Source organism: Pempheris klunzingeri, chromosome 7, assembly GCF_042242105.1.
Source record: "Pempheris klunzingeri isolate RE-2024b chromosome 7, fPemKlu1.hap1, whole genome shotgun sequence".
Classification (NCBI taxonomy): domain Eukaryota; kingdom Metazoa; phylum Chordata; class Actinopteri; order Acropomatiformes; family Pempheridae; genus Pempheris; species Pempheris klunzingeri.
Window position 1 is genome coordinate 11493215 of NC_092018.1, and position 18982 is coordinate 11512196.

General features: G+C 38.9%; 2 protein-coding genes across 2 annotated transcripts in view; one reads left to right on the plus strand and one right to left on the minus strand.

Annotated features, from left to right (window-relative positions):
- areg (amphiregulin) overlaps positions 1–6771 on the plus strand; it is a 57256-nt gene extending 50485 nt beyond the window's left edge. The window contains exons 3-7 of the mRNA XM_070833629.1: positions 776–952; positions 1445–1673; positions 1968–2129; positions 3827–3940; positions 6431–6771. Coding sequence (XP_070689730.1) covers positions 776–952; positions 1445–1673; positions 1968–2129; positions 3827–3920 — 662 coding nt within the window. The 3' untranslated portion in view covers positions 3921–3940; positions 6431–6771. The remainder of the gene's footprint in view (positions 1–775; positions 953–1444; positions 1674–1967; positions 2130–3826; positions 3941–6430) is intronic.
- Positions 6772–12647: 5876 nt separating this feature from the next.
- LOC139204118 (granzyme A-like) lies at positions 12648–14812 on the minus strand. The gene is made up of 5 exons (XM_070834086.1): positions 14728–14812; positions 14404–14545; positions 13806–13944; positions 13099–13374; positions 12648–12991 (listed from the first exon to the last, which is right to left on the minus strand). Exons 1-5 carry the CDS (start codon positions 14792–14794, stop codon positions 12830–12832), a joined length of 786 nt encoding a protein of 261 aa, XP_070690187.1. The 5' UTR covers positions 14795–14812; the 3' UTR covers positions 12648–12829.
- Positions 14813–18982: the final 4170 nt, after the last annotated feature.

Consider the following 18982-nt stretch of genomic DNA (forward strand, 5'->3'; position numbering starts at 1 on the left):
TGTGTGTGTGGGGGGGGGGGGGGTGTGTGCAGAGAGTGTAAATCAATGAATTGAAAAGAAGAAAAATGTAAACTGGTATGAGGACTAGGGGGGTGGTGAAGGTGGACAGAAATGTTTCTGCAAGTGTGGACTTGTCAGAAAGAAGAGAAATATTCTGGAGTTTTAGAGAAAATAAGTTGTGTCAGAAGTTTGGCACCTCTGGCTCTAAGAATGTTGTTGTATAGCAGCACCAGACGCAACGAAAGGTCAACATATTTCAAATAGTTAATTGATTGAGTCTTATTCATCTTTCTACCTGTATGTGTGGAAAAGGCTTCAGGCACAGCGTGGTTCTGGATATGGACTGGTTGTACTGGTTTCAGTGATAATACAGTATGTGTCAAATCTGCTCAGATTTATCACAGTGTTTTAAGATGAATAGATGAGTCAGGTGTCAATGGGCCAAGATTTCTGGACACAATGCCACTAGAAAGTATCTAAGCAAATTTAGGCCAGAGAGGCAGAGTAAAAAAAAATCACAATTTACCAAATGTCTTTTTCCTGGTTACTCTTTAGGCAAACTAAATAATAACTGTAATCATTTAATCTCGTCACGGACAGAGGTTCTGGTCTTAGCTTGGTTTCTAGTTGTAGTTATCAAAGACTGAGTGTAGACATGATTAAACTGCATCATGTGACTCAAACTTTGACCCTAATTGCTCCTAACTGCTTATTATGGTCATTTCTCCATGTAGATTTCACTCATTCTTCTTGTCCTGTTCTGTTGGTTTTACAGTCGTCTGCAGTGCTCTTGGTGCTCAGGGATCCGAGGCCACATTCTCCAGTGGACTAGCCGGAGCGACCGGGGGTCCGGCCTCCGGGGGGGGCCTCCAGATTTCACACAGCGACAATGACGAGCTGGAAACAGACGGGGAACTTTCAGGAGGAGACAACGAAAATTTCAACCTTCATGGTACGGCAACCTAAGCAAGCTCTCCTCTTCTTGACTGATGTTTTATTCTGTTGCAAATGCTGATTCATTTGGGGCGAACCTCATATGTTACTGTTAACAGAATCTGTGATCAGTAAATCATTTTAAATGTAACAAAACAAAACTGGCTGATTGTGTTTTTAATGCACAGAAGACTGTTGCCAGTTGGCAAAAAAATAAAAAATCTAAATTCTTTGATAATCATATAATCACGTAACTGACGTGAAGTGTAATTTTGATTAGTTTTACAAAAGTAAAAACAGTGAATCTATGTAGGAAATTGGACAGATGATAATATCAAATATCTCCTTTTATAATTTTCCAAAAACACCCATCCAGACTACCCTTTAACCTTTATATATGGTTTAGCGAGTACATGGGAGGTTGACAAACTTGTTAACTCATCTGAACCTTCAGTCTGGAAACTCCTGTGCGTTTAAATTAAAATGACACTTGTGTCACTTGAAATTTCAGAGCCGCATCTCAGAAAAGATGAGAGGAAGGACAGGAGAGGCAAAGGCAAGAGGAGGAACAAGCACAAGAGCAAGAGCACGACTCCCCTCAACCCCGGCCACGCAAACTTCACCACCAGATACACGTCGACTCTCACCACCACAGAGAATCCCTGCACCTCCACCCACCTGGGCTACTGCATTCATGGGTACTGCAAGTACATCGAGGGCCTGCAGGAGCCAGTGTGCATGTGAGTACAGCATCATTTCTCTTTGCGTGTTTGCATGTGTGTGAATATGACCTCCATGGTTAGTGCAAGGCAAGTTGAAAGCAGGATCTTCCGTTCTAAAATGGATTCATTAAAGTAAATAATTCATGTTATTTTTGCAGAATCTTCAGATACACACACAAAAAGAAATTGACTATATTGTGTGTCCAAGTGTTAAACTCTTTAAAAAATCCAAATTACACTTTGTATCCACTCTCTGATGTGTTACCTCCTCACTGGTTGATCAGATTGTTTTGTCAACTCGTCTCTCTGCAGATGTATGAAGGGCTATGACGGGGAGCGCTGTGGGATCCAAACTCTGCAGACCCGGTCCAACCAGAGTAACAACACTGAGTTGGTGCAGACGGTCCTGGTGATCATTGCTGTGGTCCTGTCAGTCATCAGCTGCACCGCCATCCTACTCATGACCTGTGCTCAGTGAGTATCCAAGGGGCACACAGCCATGTACACACACACATGTTGATTTTAAATATGCTCAAAGGCTTTGAGGAGGAACATTAGTGTTTTTGGATGGGAAGCCAGTGAGGGATCTTGTGGTAAAACTGGTAAAAACTCCTCAGTGACAGATGAAAAGATGCCGGTAGCAACTTGATGTGCACATTAATGGCAGTTGAAACCCTGCTTAAGCTAACAGAGTTGACAGTGATACGCGTTGTATGAGGAATTCAACTATTCCATAAAAATAAGAGATATAGATGATAATATGAGAAAGAAACATCATATGGAGTCTTGAAATTGATAAGAGTGGTAAAACGTTATCAAACAAGTCAAAAATATAACTGAATAAACCAATAAATAATATTCTTAGTTCAATAATAAAACTGTAAAAGAGTTTAAAAAGAAATATAGTGCTTTGTTCTTTGCCTTTAGCCTCCAATCATTTGGGAAAATACATTTGATCATTTATCTATGTCTTTGTTTTCCTGAGCAAGGTTTCCCGTTCTTGTACATGGTCCTTTACACATGGAGTGAAATGCTCCAAATTTATCAGCCTAAATAATTAAGAGAGGTGGTAACGGGAAAGACTTTCTATTTATCTATCAAACCAATATGTCAGGGAAGAGGAATGTCCTTAAATTTAGAGAGAAATGCTAATTGTGTTCTAAACAAAAGTGAGCAACAGTGACAGATTTGTTCAGAAAAAGCTGGATTAATAAACATTGCATCTTTTGGCTGTCTCACCCCTCTAGTATGAAGTACCGTTAGCATGCCGTGTACAAAGTTCACATCACTGTCTACCAGACCACAATCATCGTCACTATTATTATTATTATTATCAGGTTGACCTGCTTCTCTATTCTGCTTTGGTGTCTGTTTTCACAATAACTGGAGCTATAATAAGACAGTCAGTGGTTTGCTTTTTACTGTTTTTTATTCTTTAACTGTTAGAGGGCAAATTATAAAAGCTTTACGTGAATACGCATGACAATCTGGCAATCAGGCAATCTGATGAATCTCAACCTAACAGTGCAATCCACACATCCTGCCCAGAAACATTTCTTGGCATTCAAACACACTGACACATCAAAATGCACATTAACACACCCAAACACACCCACACTATGCAAGTATTGCTCACCACCTTCATAAGATGGGCTCTGTGACTTTTATAGCTTTTATGTCTTACTTTTACTGTAGACTTGTAGTGAAATCTTCAATTTCAACGTAAATTGCGTCACATCAGTGAGTGTATGTGTTACTCAGACTTTCTTTTAAACGGCAGTCTATTACTTATCAAACTGCTGTGACAAGTCATTCATTAACTTATCATGTATGTAACCAAATCAAAGCTATTGTTGTGTGTGGGACAAAGTCAATAGTCCAATAAGCAGCAGTAGTGCAATTAAAGCTTTACAGCTGGAAAGAAAGTAGAACTTATTACTGTAAGATCGAAATGACCTCGTTTTTTTTCAAATCACAACAGCCAAGAAATCAAATATAGTGTAACAGGGTTAGTTTTCAATAATGAAATTACTGCCAAAACACACCTTCAGTTCTGTTTGGCTTGGCAGGATCAAAGAAATGCAACTGACTCTGCATAACTGTACCATGATCATATGATAATTACGAGAGCAACACTCGGCTTTTATTCTCATGTTGAATGTCTTTTGTAGTTACAGGTCACATAAAAACTTCCTGGCATCCTACTTGGGGACTGGGACGGAGCAGGAGAAGCTACAGAAACCCATCGGGGACGTTGTGGTGTGAGGGCGTCAGCTTACGATGAGGTAGGTGTCGCTGTGGTTTTGACCCATTTGTATATACGCAAACACACACTCACTGTAATTCTTACTGGGTTCATACTGCATGAATTTAATTAAATTCTGAAGTCACGCCATTCATTAACATTTCAGTACCACAAACCACAGTGTGTGGTTACAGTACCACAGTAATACAAAACAAAATAAAATGAAAACACAAAAATACCAATTAATGTGTTTGTCCTACCTAACACAAACATTAGCATGTCCCGCTAACCACCTACTTTAGTAATCATGTGTTACTTAAGGTCAGGGATATTTATACTAGTTACATTGTTGTGGAGTTAAAGGTTATGCTAAAAAAGCCTTGTACACTACTAGTAAATCCACTATATCTAGTATTTCCCTGCTGTGCTGGAGCCTGTCCTGGATACTGCTAAATCAATGCTAATGTTAGCCGCTCCATCCTCCTCTATTGATTTGGGGAAATTTACTCTGTAGCAATTCCAGCCAAACTCGTTATTCGAGACGGCTTTACACTTGGAAACACATTAGTTTGTCTGTTTTTTTTTTTTTCTCGTGTGAAGTAAAATGTGAAACAAGCTTTTTGAAAGCACAAACAATAAAGTATAAATGAAAGTGCTGTCTTCTTTCTCCATTTAGGCTATGTAAGCTAGGCGGCTAAACAGTGTTACCAGTATGTTGGAATAAAATAACTAAACTGAAATCAAACTAGAATATTTTTTCCTAATTCTGGGACTCATTACCTTTGCTCCACACTGCAATATAAAAATATATCATATATGTCGTCTATACAATCAACTGGTGAAATTATTAACTTTTTGCCTAGAACACATAGCTTTAGCTTAAGTCTCTTAGCACATATCATGCAGGCATGAAAAAACATGTATGCAGCCATCAAGTGCATATTAAAACACTTCTTATTTAAAAACGAATCCCCTCAAAACATTAAAGAGTCTTTGATTTCAGTGAGATTTCAACCAACTGACCTTAGTTTAACTAAGTAGTTTAACTACAGCTGTTATAATCTCCTACTGACAGTTGTATTTTCAGCCTAACCAGAAAATGAAGGAATTATTTTGGAGACTATTACAAGTCGCTATGGTAACACTGCCCCTGTTGCGATTGTAAAGTTCTAGAATGGAATTCTCCACAGGCGTAGCAACAGTAACTAAGGGAGGCGGGGCTTAGAGTGCAGTCATCTGCTGGGCCCCAAAATGGAAACCCAGATCTTCCCTGCTATGTTAATACCAATAATTTGTGCAAACAGCATGATGCTGTAAGAAAGACATGTAATCAGGCACTCCTGTATTTCCGGTGGCGTATATTTTGGTGATGTATTTCTTCCAAAAGCCTTGCTTAAGTCCACAAAGGGCGGTGTCTGGCGCCTGCTCACGTGAGTCTTAAGCCAAACAGGGAGTGGGCTCAGAGAGTGACAGAAGAGCCCGTATGCTTGTTGTTGTTATTGAGTACAGTGAGTTGCATCATGCAAAGAGGAATCCCCACTAGAGGAATTAGTCTGGATTAGCTAGGGGTGTCTCGGCCTGTCCCAGATCACATGCATACCAGCGTAAAGGAAAACCACGCGCTGGATCATACACATTCACCTGTGTGTCCAAACAATAACAGTACTGACACACTGACGGTGCATGAAATGACAATGCAGCCGTATTGCCTGTATGTCATTCAGGCCCTGAGAAAAGCAAGTGTAGCTCACACATAATGAATTCAAAATCTTTATTAGTTTGCCGGCTTAACTTTAATTATTTATATCAGTTAAGACTGTACTCACCAAAGAAACTGCTGGGTATGGGTACGGAAGAATAAAGGAGCAGTTAGACGACTAGGCAGGTTGTAAATGAGCCAACAGTTTAGTTAGATTATGTAAACCACTTTAATTGAAGGTACAACCAAAAGTGAACACACCCAAAATGTTGCCTTCAATCCAACCAGGGCAAGTATAGTATTCATTCAAAGCAACTCAAAGCTGAACCAGAGGCTGGCTTGTGAGCTGTGATGGATGTTTTCAATGGGCTGCTGGAGTAATAATGTTACTGTTTGCCTTCTTATCAAAGGAAAAATTATGAAATTATAAAATAAAATAAAAAAGACAACCCAAATTGTAAAATACACCAGATTAATCCTTTAAAAACAGATTTTTCCTTAATCCCGCTTTGAGAGATTAAATAAAAAGACACTGTGGTCAGATGCCACAGATGCACAAAATTTTGCAACCAGTTTTTAGTGAACAACAAACTATTCCATTAAAATGCTATTATTAGAAAAATATCTACACGTAGTGGTTTTAAAAACACTTTCTGCATGCATGATTTTACTTGACTGACAACCAGAAAGTGCTAAAACGATTAGCAATATAGTTTATGTGTGTACCTCCTTTACGCCGTTTTCAATAAAATGCTGCATGGTTCATGTATTTAAAAATAGTTTCACTTTCTGTCACTTACTGTCTTTCGATCTCTCTCCGTCTTTCTCCAGCCAGCTGCACGATTCAAAGACGAGGCGGACCGGAGGAGTCTGAGGCCCTCAGAAAGCAGTAGAGTGAATAGACTGCTTCAATAGACGCCGTGTTAAAAACACTGTACAGAGCTTGTTAGAATGTAATTTATTTAGTGTGATTATTTATTGCTTACGACTGTATGAGTGTGTGTATGTTGGATTATTGTTATGAGGTCTTTTGTGTGCGAATGCTGAGCATTCAGTCCTTTGATGTTCTGTAGGTTTGGTTTTATTTATTGCACTGCTGTTCTTATAGGTCAGAGAAATGCTCTTCATCTCACTCTGGAAAAGGGATGGAATTTGATCACCAATAAAGTGTCTCAGTGTTATGTGAATGTGTTATTTGTTTATGCATCTCCGCTTGAGTTTTGTGTTTACATTCCCATCTGTGGATACATCCCATACCTCAGCAGCCAGCTCACACAAACACCTAAGGCCTTTTAGCCAAACACATATTCTGCAGACGAGAATAACCCTGAGAGACGCTCTCCAAAAACCGTCTGACATCACAGAGGAATTCAGAGAATCATGAGCGCATGACGGGCTGGAAAGCCCTTTTAGGTGTGTGACATGCAGAACCATCAAATTAATTGTTGTTTTTTTTTAGCGCTTCACTCCTGGAAGTTTAATTAACTTATTTCCAAAGAACAACCCAAAGAGGTATTGCTGTGCTGCTGTTGCACTGTATTGTTTTCAATACATCAGAACAGCAATATGTCATCAAAGCAGTAGCGTGATCCCCACGGCCCTATCTCAGGGAAAACAATGGCTTTTCCTACTTAGATGGCAACAGCTTAAACATATTGAACTAAACAGTTTAGATAAATAACACTATGCTGAAGACTTGATCTTTGATTTCTTCCCCTGCTGAAAAAGATCCTGATAGACGGGCTGTACGGCTCCAAGCTACTCACTATATGCTCATGTTTTAGCCGCTGCACCGCTCATCTGCAAGTGTGTGAAACAGGTCACTTGTCCATGAGTTCAATATAATTAGCTGTGGCCTAATGTTAGCAGACACTCGTCAGCCACAGCTCACACTGTCAGGGCAGGACAGCGGCAGTGGGCCTGTATGTGCTCATCTGCTTTGCAAAATCAAGATAATAATTGTATAAAAATTCATAGCCTGCTGTAACCTTCATTAAATAAAGAATAGGTTATAATGGGGGCTCTGTAGGTTACTAACAGTTACTCTAACAGTTACTGGCTGGACCTCAGCATGTATTGCTTCCACTGTTGCTATGAACGGTCTGTTAAACAGTCTGCTATACAGAAATAACAGACAGTTCAATGCCATAATTGACTGATCATAATCAAATATTCAACAAAGTCGTGTAGTAATGTAAGTTAAAATGAAATCATAGGCTATAATGGGTCACATGTCAGAGCACTATTGCAGAGAAGGACTGAAAAGTAAAATATTTCATTCGGACATGATTAAAGAGCAAATGGATCAAATTAATCTTTTCCATGTATCTTGCACATCCTATGACAGGTGGAGTACATGCATATTTACCTGGCATAATGTCTTTAGGTCGTTTATAAACTTGTTTAATTTTTATGGTTTTCAATTGGTTTTGTGTTGTACTCTTGTTTTACACTTAAGTCTGTGGTGAAAGTTGTTTGTTTTCCAACAAGTGTTTCAAGCCAAAGTTCCCGGATGAGTCGGCCTGATATATACGCACTGGAATGACGTCCAAAGCTTTGAGAACAGATAGACGATGCACTGTTGTACAGGCAGACTGGGAAAAGAGGCGGGGTGTGTCTGGTATGAGCTATTTTGGGAATGTCCAGGTAACTACAAGTTATCTGCAAACACAAATACAACCGACAAAGACTTGAATGTAATTACATGGTTCAGGACAAAGGAGCCTACAATAGACTGAGCACTAAGAGTGCAGCACAGTTTCACATTAGCAAAGGGAGACGGGGGTTAGGTAGCGTAACAAACTTTAGGGCCATAACTAGAAAAGGATGATAAGATTTTAAGCCTGATGTTGATCTTAAAAGAAGAGTGTTATGGCCAAACAAAGATCTGGCTGTACTTTTAATGGCACTGCCATTTGAAGGTATGAAGTCAGTCTCACTTGACTTTATTCCTGGAACTGAATCGGAGTAATTAGCAGAATTAATCAACCCCAAAGAAAGCCGGCGGGTGTCACTAAACTACAGTTCATGGTTTAGATACAATGTTTATGAAGGCAGCAGTGATGCATATATCACAATGACAGATTCATATGCATAAAGCTTTTGGAAAAGGCAGTGAGTAGATTATATAATGTGTTTGATAGCATGTTGAAGTTCTGTTTCCATTTCTATTTCTCCATAAGTGGCTTTGAAGCAACACACTTCTCCTTAAACCTGAAAATAACAGCTTCAAAATCATTTTCGTGGTACACTGACTTGTCATTGGGAGAATGGCGCCTGTTTTTGCACTTTGGTGCAACTTTGGTCAATCCGTATGATGTCCTCTAGAAGTGCTCTCTGCATCACTACGCCACACACCACCAACAATGGGCCTAACTTTGGTGGGTGCAGATGTTTTGGGTTTTCCTCGCTCTCTGGCCTGGTCTTGTGTCAACGTCTGCTCCCCTTGGAATATTTTTTGCTCTTGCTGGAATCGTGTGGCCTCCTTCGAATGTGTCAATTAAATGTGAATTACAGCGTCCTGTAATTACCATTTGTGGCAGCAGAGGCTGCTATTACTGCTGCTCATCAAAGGTTACATAATAGTGTTGCTATAAAGTCTGACAGGATCTTATGTATTCTCTATGGGCTTGTTTCAACTCTTCATTTGAGCTGTTTGATGGTCACACTTTTTATGGCTGCATTATTGCAGAAAATGAAATTATTTTAGATATTTCTTGTGCAAACTTGGCCTGACATATCTGGGAAACACTGGATCCCCATTAGTATTTCAAATTAAATTGGATTTGAGCAGAGCTTGAATCTAAATGACTTGGTAGGTCAGGGAGTTTTAATGGTAAATGGGAACAACGAAATTTAAAGAGATGGGTAATTTGACTCTGTCAATGATATCATAAACACATGACATGGTAAAAATTTGGATTTTCACCAGAATCAAAGTAAAATACAAATCTTTGCATGAATGTTGGCTTCACTATATGAGTTTAAGTGATTCACCACCAGGACGTCAGATTTCCAGTAAGAGGTTAAGAAAACTGTCAAATGTACAAGAGAGACACCTGAGGAGCAGCAGAATAACTTTAAGCCAGATGTCTGAAAATAAAGTCAGAGTTTTGACTTCACATGTTGATATTAGTGTTGTAAGTTAAACTAATTGTTTAAGTCTGTGAACTCGCAATACAGACTATATTCTAAGAGGTCTGACTTCGTCTCTAGGATTCTCGGAAATGTTTTACAGAAATGTTTTACCACAAAGAGTTGTTTTAGTTGGCTATAATGCCGACACCTGATCCCTTAAAGACAGCTTTGATGACATTTAACTTCAAAGAGATTTCAACACAAATTTTGCATTTGACTTTGTAAGAAAACACAAAAGCAATAATGTTCAGGGTCATTTTCATCATTTACACACACAGGTAGTCAAATCAGTCTCAGATCAATTCGGCAGCCTTATGTTTAATGGACAAACCTAAGAGTGGTGTCAGTCCTCTGTATGCATTTCCAAAAATATGTCAAACTATTCCTTTAAAAATCTGTGCCCTTCCTCTTTATCCAAACAAAGGTTGAGATTATAACTTAATGTGTTTATAACTTAACAATCAAATTAGATTATAAAGACGACTCTGACTCGCCTAGTGGCATTAAACAGTTTCCAGTCACCTCTATAAAACAAGATTTCACTGCGTGATTGTGTGTGTGTGGCTTTGCGTCACCCGTGAGTGAGGGAAAAGGTGAGGCGAGGTGGGCAGTTCATCCAACACACACAGGTGATGCAAGCCCAGGTAAACATTTACTCTGTGTGTTTATGTGTGTGTGGGGGGTGTGTGTGAGTGTCTGTGTGAGACAGTAATCTCCATGGCAGAAATGGCTATTTAAACATGCCGAAAACATTTATAAACACTTCAGCATTCATCCATTTGACAAAATAAGTTAATAAGGGTGTGGTGAGCTTGGATAGTTTCGGTGGCACTGAGGTGGGCCCGTGAGCTTTTGTGGGTGACCATGGAAACAGAGTAAACACAAGGGCAGAAGGCTGGTCAGTGATAATTCATTTAAAGCTTAAATAAAGGACATGCTGGAATTTCCTGGGTGTGGTAGCATTTTTTTTTTTTTTTTACTTCACCTTAACAAGAGAGCAGGTTTGATGCCAAGCTTTTATTTTCCTCTGATTTTATCTTCCTATGCAGACCACTATCTCAGAAAATGATACAGGTTGTTACAGATTATTATGATACAGATTTTTAGCCATGCTAGTGCTGTAACTCTGGATGAAAATCTCAGTTGGCCCATCTCACCTACTGTCTCAGCAACTAATGGATGAAATACTGTGTAATTTTCTGCAGACATTCATGGTTCCCAGAGGATGAATCACACTGAATTTAACGATCCCTTGACTTTTCCGTCAGCACCACCATGAGGTTCTCATTGGTGATTTAAATGAAATATCTCAACAGCTATTGGATGGCAGCATCATTAGACCAACATTTGTCCAGTGCTGGTTTGTAACCACGTAAATGACATTCCCATCATCCTCAGCTGCAAAATGTGCTTAGTGCTATTTAGCATATGTTAGCATGCTAGCTCAAAGCACCGCTGTCCTCTCCCACCTACACAAACAGAGAGAAACGGAAACAGAACGAACAGAAAGCATAAAAAACATTTCTCTGCTACACAAAATAACTTCTTACATCTTTGCTTTTTTCTTGTGAAATACTTGGTAACTTCTGTAGACATCAAAATTTCATCAAAAAACATCAAAAAAGAAAAAAATAGAAGTCACTCTACGATGTTGTACCTTCAGTAACCAATGTGGATCAAAATAAACAATCACTAAAAACAGCATTTTTCTATTTATCCATCTCTCATTAACACAATTAGTTTTTTACTTTTAGCAGAGTGAAATTATCTTGCCCACCATCATCTCCTCTCTGTAAATTACAGCATGACTAAGTGCAGCAGGGAGCGCCATCTGGTGATGGAGTATAAAAACAGAGAGTCAGTGCCGCATAACAGTGAGTCCCAGGTCATAAAGACTGTGTGTATACAGTCGATGCTAACAAAGCTAAACTGACTTAACCCACAAGAATTTAAAGTGTGGAGCAAATAGTGCAGAGAGACAAAAGGGCTCCTTCAGCTCACAGGAATGAAAGTATTTCAGATAAGCGAGACAAAGGTACTGATGAATAATCCTTCCGATAGCTGTGTCAACTTTGATGACAACGGCAAACATTTCCTTTTACTGGAAGTGGACAAGCTTGATGTGTGCACACTGTTGATATCTCCTTCACCATTTGAATAAAGGCGCTTGTGCAACATTGTGACATTTTAGCATGTTTCCTGTATGGGGTCTTAAGACACACCGTGAGAATGTCTTTGTCTTTTGTGGTCTGCTTTGAGTAAGTGAATAATGAAGATCTTTTTTTTTCTTTGTGGTTTACATCTTCATGTTCTCAGATAAACAGCAAAATGTTTTGCGCGCAGAGACATCGATCTGAAATAAGAGAACTGAAACACAAACCTGTGAGGGGCTACTGTGAAGAGACTTCATGGTGAGAGACACAGTAAGACAAAGAAAACAATATTTATGCACTTAAGACGGCAAAACTTGTCATTGTTTTGGGGTTTTCCTGCAGTAATATGACCAATACTGAGAAAATACCGAGGTGTGCCCCAGAGTTAAAACTCTGAAGCCTCGATGTCACTTTAAGCTGTGTTGCAGGTAGTAGTGAGTCTGTCTGGTTGATGGGTTGAAAAATGTCCCTTTGGTGTTTTGCTTTTATCTTAAAAGACATAGCTCTTTGTTGTACGACTTAAGCCGTAAAAAATTCATTCTGTTAGTGAGAGACGGCTTAAGCCGTACAACCTTGTATCACTTACCAGGAGGAGAAATGGAAAGGTAAGTGTTTTAGTTATATTGAGAAAATAGTAATTCTGATTTAATTTGTAAATACATTCACATATTTGTGCTGAGCAGGAAAATAAAAGCAAAAAACTCATGTTGATGCTAGTTTTCTTTTTATTTATTTATGTATTTTAAGCTCTTTGGCTATGGTAATGCTGTGTTTTTACAAGAGTTAAACCAGTGATCTACAATCCAAATTCCTTTCATGTACAGTATATCGTATGAGGATAAAGTGAAGGCAGCACAAAAGAAGCACAATGATAGATGTGGTTAAGGTGGTTAACTTGGTGGAGAATACCGAATGATTAACAGGAACAAGGGGGGGGGAGTCATTCTATTTCAGACTTCTTCATTATCTTTTTGATCCAGATGAGTTGATTTGCTGAGAGGAAAGAGTAAACTCCGGGCTTTTTTATCAGACCACACTTTATTCCAAAAGCAGTGACTCCCACTAGCGCTCCATTGCACAACAGTGGCCCTCCGGAGTCCCCCTGGAGAGACAATGAATACATAACATGTCATTCTAGGCACATCAGTAATGAAGGTAATACAGTTTGGTGATGACAGCCTGTTTACTTCCTGCACAAAGCGTACTTACCTGACAGGTGTCGGCCATGTTTTTACCGTCTGAACCAGCACATACCATGTTTCTGGTGATAACAGGGGTGAAGTTGTAATATTCAGGAGAGTTGCACTTCACTCTGTCGATCACAGTCACGTTGACTGACATCAGTACATTCGACATTTTCTTGACTTTGTTGTTTGTTGTCCCCCATCCAGCCACCAGACACTTTGTGCCGGCTGTTGGTTCTTTGGCGGTGTTACCCAGCTGGAGGGATTTCACTGTTTTGGTTTCCTTCACTCGTTTGTTAAGCTGGAATAAAAAATAAAAAAAAAGAACAGGATCTATTTATTGATACTGATAGCCTGCAGGTCTGTAGTAATAAGTGAAATAATGTGCATAGTTGGACAACTGTCAAGGCAAACTTAAAAACCAGTGTAAGAACAAGTAAAAAAAACTAAAGAACATACACAACAGGGACATAGTCCATTGAATGCCTTACAACACAGATAAGCAGCTAACAATAGTAGTTAAGCAGATTGGCAATTTTTTGATGTGGATCAAATTTGGTTTGCAGTTTGCATGACGTCTTTCTCTCCTGCCCAAGCAAACATAAAAAGCAAATATTGAGTTGAAACAAAAGGTTCTGCTTATTTTTCTCAGTTTCTCCATTTGAGCTTGAGCCATTTTTTGCTGTATCTCTGGGCGGTAATTCACTGCTCGTTATTGTAATGTTACCTTACCTTGAGCAACATGAGGTCATTGACCTTGTCTGCTTCATCATAGCAGGGATGAGGAAAGTGGCTCTTAACCTTTAGGACCTGCCTGGAGTCCTTTTCCTTTTCTTTGATGGAGTGCACCCCCAGCAACACCGTCTTAATTCTGCAAGAGTCACACATTAAGGTTAAATATACTTGGAGTGCATAAACTTATCATAAAACTATGGCTTTATCACAGTTGCCTGATTACATGTGCGTTATCACATATCATATGATCTATATATAATAAGGTCAGGATATGGCTCTTATCGAGACACAGAGAAACATGTGCAGCATTTTTTCCACAACATACAAAGCTGTGGACATGGACGGGCTTGGAAAGTCACACACAGCACACCAGTGGTTCTTTTTTTCTGTTGTCCTATGAATAGTTGGGTGGAAACCAGCAACTAAATGTGCAAAGCTGAACTTCACTGAAATATGATCATCTAGATCATGAGCTGCATTTCTCATTAAATTCTGATGTGCAAATGAAACATAGAAGTTTGCCCAGGGTGCAGATACAAATGTTACAAGGTTCAGAGAATTGACACTTTTAGGAATGTGTGTATCTTGTTCTTACTCAGCACAGTGGGCAGCAGTCAGGACCCATGATGGACTGATCAGTATCCCTCCACACATCCCTTTATTGCCCTCCAGCAGAGCCATGAAAGGCATCGAGTGGGGCTTCACTTCTTTCCCACCAATAATCTCAGCGCCATGACCTAAAACAGAACACAGCCAATTAATTTAGCTAAAAAAGCAGACACATCAGTCAATAATTAGACAACCAAATAAAAAATATCACTGTTCCAGCTGCACTGTGATATTGAAAGTAGCATTATGTCTACGTGAATGAGCAACACCACAAAATAAATGACTGCAAAATGTAGAACATATCACTCACTTGATTGTGCATTAAGGATGACCACACAACAGAGGCAAATAATGAAATCCCTCTGGCAGAACATCATTTCCTCTGATGTCTCTGTGTTGTGATGATGGATGCACTGAAACCCCCCTCGATGCACACACTTGTCTTTATATGTTACATTCAAAGGATGTGGTCTGACCGTGGAAATGCATGAGTCAGAAAAATGGATGCAGGCAACAGCTTTTGCCATTTACCAGTCATCATAACCATTTTATTCACAGGCTGTGTGTGGTTGTGGGTTTTTTTATGAGAAGCAGTTCACATCATCAGGGTGTGGAGATGTCAGTGTGGTTGGTGGGTTCAAACTGGAGGCACTTGTGTTATTAATGCCACGTCATAATTCAGGAGGTGAAACATGTTTGCTGATGTAACACTGGGCTGGTGGAAGTGAATGATCGTGCAGTGAGAAAAATAACTCAGAGGACGGATTAATTGTTGGAAGAATTGGATGCTGTATATGATGTTGTCTTAAAGCAGTAGCTTCACATCTTGGAAGAATGCTTATTCGCTTTCTTGTCAAGAGTGAGATGAGAACATTAATAACACCACGACTGGTTAGCTTATCTTAACACAAAGAATAGAGACAGCTAGCCTGGCTCTGTCCAAAATTAACAAAACCCACCTACGTAGCTCACTAATTAACATATGATATCATGTTTATTTAACTCAGTAAAGTCATAACACCCTGTGAAACTATAATGTGGTAATTAGTTAGCATTTGTGGTGCTAGTAGGCAGGTTTTTTTGGTGTTTGGACAAAGCCAGGCTAGCTGTTTCCCTCCGTTTCCAGTCTTTATGCTAAGCTAACTGGCTGCTGTCTGTAGCTTCACATTCATCATACAAACGTGACAGTGGCAACAATCTTCTCAACAAACTCCGCCAAGAAGCGAAGAAGCGTTACTTCCCAAACTGTGGATCTTTTGCATTAATTTTCCTTGAATGAGCAAAAAATTGTTGTCATATCAAATATAAAAGTTTTTATTAATTCACATGACTCTAAGTTAAACAAGTAGCCGACAAAAAAGCAACAAGTTGCTTATAGTATACATTTAAACTGTAGGAAAAAAATAGCATTCAACACCCAAATCAGAATGTTATATAATATCCTGAATACACTGCAGAGCTTAGAAATGAGAATGACAAGATTTGTGGTCACAAATGGTGTAAAACTGATTATTACCTAAATCATCACTGTGAATTTTAGACTCAGTCAGAATCAGAATACTCTAAATCTCACTTTCCTGCTTTGAAATGCATTTTTTTGTGTTGCTTTTTGCTGAAGTGTAATATCACTAGTGTCCTGACTACATTTGACTCCTTACTTATGAATTATCAACACATCTCCTAAAAACTGAGTTTATATACTACTAATTTGCTGGAGCAAATATATTTTGAAAGAAACAATGTCAAATTCAACTTGTTGTTCAGTGTGCAATTATAGGCCCAAACTTTAAATACTGTAAAATACTAAAAACAAACAAACAAATACATAAACAAAATAAAAACAATTCAAATACCATGCAGTTATATCAGTAATACTATCAGATTACAGACTTTTTAAATTCACTTTTATGTGGCCCTTTAAGCCTTGACTTGAACCTAAGTTTTTTTTCACATATAAATTCATAAAAAAAATTTTGACGAACTAACTGGATAATCCCTATGTGAGGTTTTCCATATCAAGACAAACAAATTGTAGCTAATACTTTGGTATTCCTTCTGCATGCACAACTCATTCTGTCTCAGTACCAGAAACATGATGCTGCAGAAATACTGGTGCAAACTTTGCCACTTAACAACAATAAAGATAAAAGCTTTCAGAGAACATGTTTCTATTTAGCTTTGTTGAACCCACAGTACAACATAATTTTGAGAGGAAGAAAGCCTCATAACACAAATTGCACTTTCCCAGCTTTAAGTAAACCTTTTATGATGACACAACAATCATCCAGATGTCCGTTGAAGATAATTCACTTCTTTGCTCCATGCTAGCACATTAGCTTAGACTATAATGAGTGATGAATGACATTGCTGTTGTTTGGAAATTTGTTTTCTTCCTATTACAGCCTGCGGTTTTTACTATGCTTGTGGCTAACAGGCTAACAAAATTTAAAGATTTCAACCAAAAAGTCCCTAAAAAATATCCAAATTTTGATTTATTTCACTTTCAGCAGAGCCACTGAGCAACAAGTTAGTTCTAATAGGTGCAGCCGTAAGGATTTCTCAAAACAAGGCTCCAATCTTTTTCATGAATACAGGAACTGGGACATTAAAAGTAAGACAAAATCCAAACAACAGCAACTTGCAACAGACATAGTTGCAAAACTACTGGAAGATGAACACAGCAAATCTTCCTGTCGTCTGCCCACTGGTTTGACGAAGTTTAGTTAATGAAACCCACCATCATGCTTTGGTCAACTCAGGACACATCAGCACGGTTGAAGCTTATTATACCATGAGAGTGGAAATACTGTGATTGTTTGTGCACAAATGGAGGAGAATGGAGCGATAATCTTCAGAGTAACATTGATGATTTTTAGATCTGTTTTCATTATTTACCTCCCCTAACTCTTAAACATCAATTCTGCATTTTTCATTTTGATGAGTTTAGACTACTCATCTCTTTTCATTTGTTATATATTCACCTTGTTTACTATATTTTTTTGTTTACATCTGTGAATAAGTATTGCTGTCAAGAACAAGGTTACTGAAGGATTAAAAATTCTCTGTCTAGATTTTTTCCTCCCTTTTTAACTGATTCATCCGGTTTTCTCAAGGATCAGGCTAACAGTTGAAAGCTCCTCTTGTGAGGCATCCAGATCTGACTCCTCGAAATCATCTATAGAAGAAAAACAAAAAGAAACACGAACAACACGTCAAAGATAGATATTTGACATACATGTACGTCATGAGGAGTATTTTACTATATTATTATTAGAAAGGAGACTTGCATTTTTTCAGGATACTATAAAGGATCCACAATGGAGGAACCAGAGACACAAGCTTGAGCAACTTCAAAATGAGAATAATGACTTTGTGCTGCCCACCAGAGGCCCCTAAGGAAGAGAAAAGACAAAAATATTGTACATCCAATGCAAGAAACTTGAAGCGAGACTGACTTCCACACAAAATTCACTGCACATTAATTACATTTAAGTCCTTCTCACCTGTTTTGACTTGTAAAACTGAAGGGTTACTCTGAAGGATTTTTCTACCAGTAACACTGTCAGGCCGAACAACAAAGGCAGAAATCTCTATGAAGTACTCTGTGGCTGCAGTTAAATTGGAGATGTTGATGTTCATGAAGGCAGAGCCATTGGTGTAATGGTAGACGAGCGTATCGCAAGTTTTGATGCATTTCGTCACGTTGTAACCGTGTGGCGTCATCTGCATAAATGCAGAGACGTTCCAGCTGAGAGTCACATGATCAGAGCCCACTGAGTCGACCGTTACTGACTGCGGAGGAACTGGACCTGTGAGCGAGAGTGGAGATATACGAGTCAGATAAAAGCTTAAGGTCATCCTACACCTGCAGTCCATTTCACTTGGGGAAGCTCTTGTTGTGTTACCCCACGAGGAAATACAAATTGATGGGAAAGCGGACAAAAAAATAATGGTTAATAACAATAACACTTCGTCTGATTTGTGTTCACGCTAGCTTATTAAAAACAAAGCAAGAAATAGAAATCTGAAGTCTAATAAACTAAGAGGTAACTTGTTCACTGAGTTTTTGTTATTGTCATGTTGCATCATGGGTATCATCCAAAAGAGAAAATGAAACAAAGTTTAAAAGCAGCTGTGGCCACAAACAGCTAACAACAGACCTTTTTCATAGCAGGAAGAAGCGTTGGTGTTTCTAATAACATTAATGACGGTTATGATTTATGACAGTGTGATAATGAGCCAGTGTCATTATTATTATTAGTTGTAGTATTAGTATTGTAATCAGTAGTATTTTATTGTCATTATTATATTATTGTCAAAGAGAGGTTATCACATCTAAATTGTACAGCCAAGAGGCATTACTCACCCTGACAGACAACCATGTGCGACTCCTCACAGTGGCGAGCCAGCAGCTTCTTGCCTTTCTTCAACATTGTCTCCATACTTGCACAGCGGCCCTCATAGTTCCACCTGTACCAGTGTTCATACCTCAGCTCTTCTCCATCCACCCACTTCCAGCCACTGCGGACGCTCTGGCGCTGCAGGCCAAGCCAAAAGCTGGCTTT